The sequence below is a fragment of the Mus musculus genome, chromosome 2 (genome assembly GCF_000001635.26).
Source record: "Mus musculus strain C57BL/6J chromosome 2, GRCm38.p6 C57BL/6J".
NCBI lineage: Eukaryota > Metazoa > Chordata > Mammalia > Rodentia > Muridae > Mus > Mus musculus.
This window is the reverse complement of record NC_000068.7, coordinates 104,122,299-104,126,876: the sequence shown is the minus strand read 5'-3', so window position 1 is coordinate 104,126,876 and position 4,578 is coordinate 104,122,299. Positions and strand designations below refer to the sequence as shown.

The following is a 4,578-nucleotide window of genomic DNA, read 5'->3' as shown; positions in this document are numbered from 1 at the left end:
TCTGTGCTGGAAAGTTAATGGTTGGAGGCAGGGTATGCCAGGTAGGACTAGGGGATGTTGGGAGTTAGGTCTGCTTTGATATGTAAAATATGCACTTTTGTACCAGGGTCTGAAACCAAACATATGTATGTGCATTTGTGCGGATGGCCATGTGCCACATCACGTGTGTGGAAGTCAGGTGACAATTTTCAGGGGTGGGTTCTCTCCTCCCGTCATGTGGGTCACATGGATCCAAGTCAGGCTGTCAAAGTTGTACCTTTACCCACTGAGCCACCTTGCCAATGCTGCGACAACACTGTCAGTGCGGGTCACTCTGCTACTAGATGCTTCCTTCAGGTGATGACTAACTCAGGGCTAATTGCTTTTTATTCTTCCAAGGTTCTTAGTCTTTTCCTCAACTCAAGCGCCTTCAGCCTCAGAGCTAACCTATAGCAAAAATGCTGGGGACCAAAAGTATCACAGGTTTGAGATTCTTCTTCCCTCCTCCTCCTCCTCCTCCTCCTCCAGATTTTGAAAATGTTCAATGCATATTTAGACATCTTGGGGATGAGGCCCAAGTTTGAGTATGAAATTCATTCGTGTTTTGTTTATACCTTATACACATAGCCTGGGAGTCATTTTAGATAATATTTAAATACTTTTGTTCATGGAACAGAAGTTTCATGATGAGAACTTAGTTATGCTCATTGTCAGACTTTTAGATTTTGGAGCATTTTGGACTTAAGATTGTTGGGTCAGGGAGGCTCTGAAATTTGTTCTATTTTTCCCTGCATTCATTCCTGTGGAGGTTTCGCGCAGTCTTAGATATCCACATCAGTAACTCCCTAGTGCATTCTTCAGCCCAGGCCTACTCTGGATCTCCGGGCTCATATATCCCATAGCTAGACAACCCTCCATTTCCCGCACATCAGACTAAATGACTCATCTCCCCCAGAACCTGTCCCACTGTGGTTGCAGCTCAGACCACAGCAACTTCTGATAGTTTCTGGATACACACACTGCGGGCAGCATTCTCTCTTCAGCAGGGTTACTGATTGCTAACTGCTCTCCCTGCTTCCTTGACTGTGCCCTTGACGTATTGACAGCTAGAACAGTACAGGTAGAACCAGTAGCCCCACAAGTCAGATCCTGTGACACCTTGGCTGAAAACTTCCAAGGACTCTCCTCGTGTCATAGAGGCCTTGTGACCTGGCCATGGCTCTAAAACCCTACATGAATGAGTGCCTCTGCACTCACCCCGACCCCTCTTCCCTCACCCCTTCTGCTCTGCCATCTCACCTGATGGTTAGGATTCACCAATGCTGGCTTGCGCCACTGTAAGCCCTTGCATTGGCCCTTCTGCCTGGAACATTCCCACATAGGGAAATGATCTTCAATCACTTCCCCACATTGTTTAAATGCTACCTCTTGAACAAGCATGGTAGTATGCAGCTGTAACCCCAGTACTTGGGAGGCAAGTGCAGAAAGATTTGGAGTTCAAGGTCAATCTGGGCTACATAGTTTTGATCTCAAAACAGTAAACAAAATATGCTATATCTTCAAAGAGACCATATTTAAAAGCCCACTCTGTCTTCCTTGGGATATAGTCTGGCTGTCCTTACTGCCCTCTCCCTTTCATCGTTTGACATGTCATTCTTTGTGATTGGCATGTCATTCTCTAGGATGCCTTCTTGTAGTTCACTCATGTTTTTCCCCATCCCCAATTCCAAGTGTTTACACGGGGGACTAAGTGTTTAATAAGCACTTGATAAATACCTCTTAAGTGTTATATGTGATTTTCTTAGAAAGACCATGTCTTTAAAAAGATTACCAGAATTCTGTGTTTCAAAAAGAAATTTTTGAAGCACAAATTACTTCTAAAAATGAAAATTACTGAGATGAAGGGCAACTCAAGTTCTAAATTTAGTTCGAGGGTTGCCTATATGGCTGAGAGCCAACATCAGGACCAGGATTTATTGCCGGGGCTTTGAGTCTCTTGTATACACTGGCCAGCCCAGTATGTCTGGCAGTGATAGTGTTGGGTCCACTCTTTGAGTCACAGGAGACTCTGAATAGCAGGCCAGACAACAACTGCATATCCCATGAAGGAGAGCCCCAGCATCAGCCCAGAGGAAAGAGGCTATAAGATTTACCATGCAAGTGGGCACTGTATGTGAAGTATGTGCTGAGAGCAATGATAACAGTAGTAAATACAGAACAGAAAATAACCATCTTTGAAATGACAACAACTAGGACACATTATCTAAGCACTAACACCTAAGGAGGCAGCTGCCCAGCTCCGGGGGGCGTGGGGGGCAGCTCCTCAGGAGCAGGAGGCCGACTTTCCAGGTTGCCTGCTCATCTTCAGTCCTTGTAATTTTTCATCTTTCAGCGCCTTCAGGAATTTATCTGTAGGAGAGCAAAACAGACTCAGCTGTGGCTGGGTTTTCAGGGTCTTCCTATATAGCTCCAGGTGGCTCTGGAACTCTTGATCCCTCCGCCTCAGCCTCCTAAGTACTGGGATTCCAGGCATGTACCATCTACACCCTGAGAAGCAATTTACTAACTTCCAGAGCAAGATTCTGAGAAGTAATTATGCACGACCCTAAAATCTCCTAGAAGCCCAACCTTATCTAACTCACACATCTGAAAAGGCCATTTCTGGGGACTTTTTCCTCCCGCGGCTATGTATGTCTCCTGCAGAGATGAATTAGAGAGCATCCCAATGACCATGCATACCTACGTGTATCTTTTTTTTCATACTTCACCCCACTATGTGGCAGAGAGGACCAATTTAACCTGTTGTGCTGCAGAGGTGAAATTATCTTTCCAGAGCCATGTGCCTTCCTCTAATAGTCCAATTCAAGCCTTAGAACAGGGGGTGAATCAGGATAGCCTCAGGCTACTAATTCCTGAGCAATTTAATTAGTCCTTCTGGAAATATGGCTGGCTCTAACTGCCTTACTGTCCGCTAGAGAGGCATCTGTTCATATACCAGAGGATTCCTGCTTACATCAGCACTTGTTCTGCTCTGATGTGGATCCCCAAAACCTCAGACTTTAGACCAGATGTCAAAGTCCAAGATCTTGTCCGAGGGTTTGGGGCCCAGGGAAGGGCAGAGGCCAAGGCTCCTCAGTGAATGACTGTGGGGCTTCAAGGTCTGGGCGATTCTTATGATCTCCTTCCACCCACAGACCCAGCTTAAGATTTGAATACTGAAGATTAATGTCTCTAGAGATAGGGAGCCTGTTGTGGGTGGAGCTCTAGATTACAGAAATGTGGTCTTACTGTGTAGGACTGCTAAATTTAAGAAGAGTGTGCTTCAGGTGTGAAGAGTCAGTGTCAAATTACTTCAAGGGCTAGCCCCTAAGGGTTTAAAACTAAAGGGCTTGAATAGCTCAGGTGTGTGGGGAGGCAGGGGTCGGTTGAAATTCAGCACGTGGGGGTCTGAACCTCTGGAGGACAGATATTTGGGGGTGGAACTCCTAGGGCTGGGGTCACATTCTGTTGCCTGACTCTAGGGGGCAATTAAGGCAGCTAGGATTGGGCTCGTTTGGCAGTCACGCACAGCGCTGGGAGTCGAAGCCGTCCCCAGTGATTGTGAGCAGCTCCAGCTCCTTAATCCGGATCTCTAGCTCGCACAGCTCCTCAGGGTGGGAGGCGGATGCGAGCCAGGGGGTCGTGGAGCCGGGGACCAGGGCCGAAGTTGCCATCTCGGGGCCTGGAGGCGGCGAGTAGAAGAAGCGCAGAGGCTCGTAGGGAATAGAAGCCAGGCCGGACGGCCAGGGAGGAGGACACGGGCGCTCGCTGGGGGGACCCAGGCCAGGCGGCGGCGGCGGCACCGTAGCTGGGGGTGCCAGAGGCAGGGATCGGACCCCCGCTACTCCTGCCACCCCGGCCGCCGGCGTCCCGCCCGCCTTCAGCGGCACGAAGAGCTTCTTCCAGATGTTAAAATCGCTCAGCGGAGACGACGAGATGCCCCGGTCGTAGAGCGACGGAAAGTAGAGGGGCGGGGCCGGCCGCTGGCTCATCTTGGGGTTCTGGCTGCCGCGCCGCCCCTTCGGCATCTTTTGAATGGGAGGCTGCGTGAGAGGAACCCCGCGCCGGGAGACGCGCGCCAAAGCCCCGTGTCTAGGAGTTCGGAGATTCCACAGGCCCCGCCCCGACGGAGCGTGGCCCCACCCTTCGCTCTAGCTACGCCCCTAGGAGGCGGAGCTCTGGAGAGCAGAGGCCCCGCCCCACGAGTCAGCTTCGGGCAAAGCTATCGTCCTTGACCTCTTTTGGTGCAGCTGCTGCCCTGCACTACCCGCCCCAAAATAGCCCAGGCACACTTTAGTCTCGGGCCCTAGACTCCTCCCAGAAGCCTTCAATTCTTTTCTGCTGCTAATACTGCACACAGAGTTGGCCGAGGCTGAGAGAGAAATTCAGCTTTCTCCTTTTATCAGGGAGTGGAAAATATTTCCTAACAACCAGACCCTTTGTCCTAGCAATCTTGACTCATTATTTAGAAACTGAAAAAAAATGTGTGGCTGACTTCATTCTCTACAGAGGGAGAAAAGGAAATTTTTCTGGTAAATGTAGAGATGCTATGGAATATTC

General features: G+C 49.4%; 1 protein-coding gene across 1 annotated transcript; it reads right to left on the bottom strand.

Moving 5' to 3' along the window:
- Window positions 1-2,130: 2,130 nt before the first annotated feature.
- A930018P22Rik (RIKEN cDNA A930018P22 gene) lies at window positions 2,131-4,108 on the bottom strand. The gene is made up of 2 exons (NM_026634.2): window positions 3,548-4,108; window positions 2,131-2,388 (listed from the first exon to the last, which is right to left on the bottom strand). Exons 1-2 carry the CDS (start codon window positions 4,044-4,046, stop codon window positions 2,303-2,305), a joined length of 585 nt encoding a protein of 194 aa, NP_080910.1. The 5' UTR covers window positions 4,047-4,108; the 3' UTR covers window positions 2,131-2,302.
- Window positions 4,109-4,578: the final 470 nt, after the last annotated feature.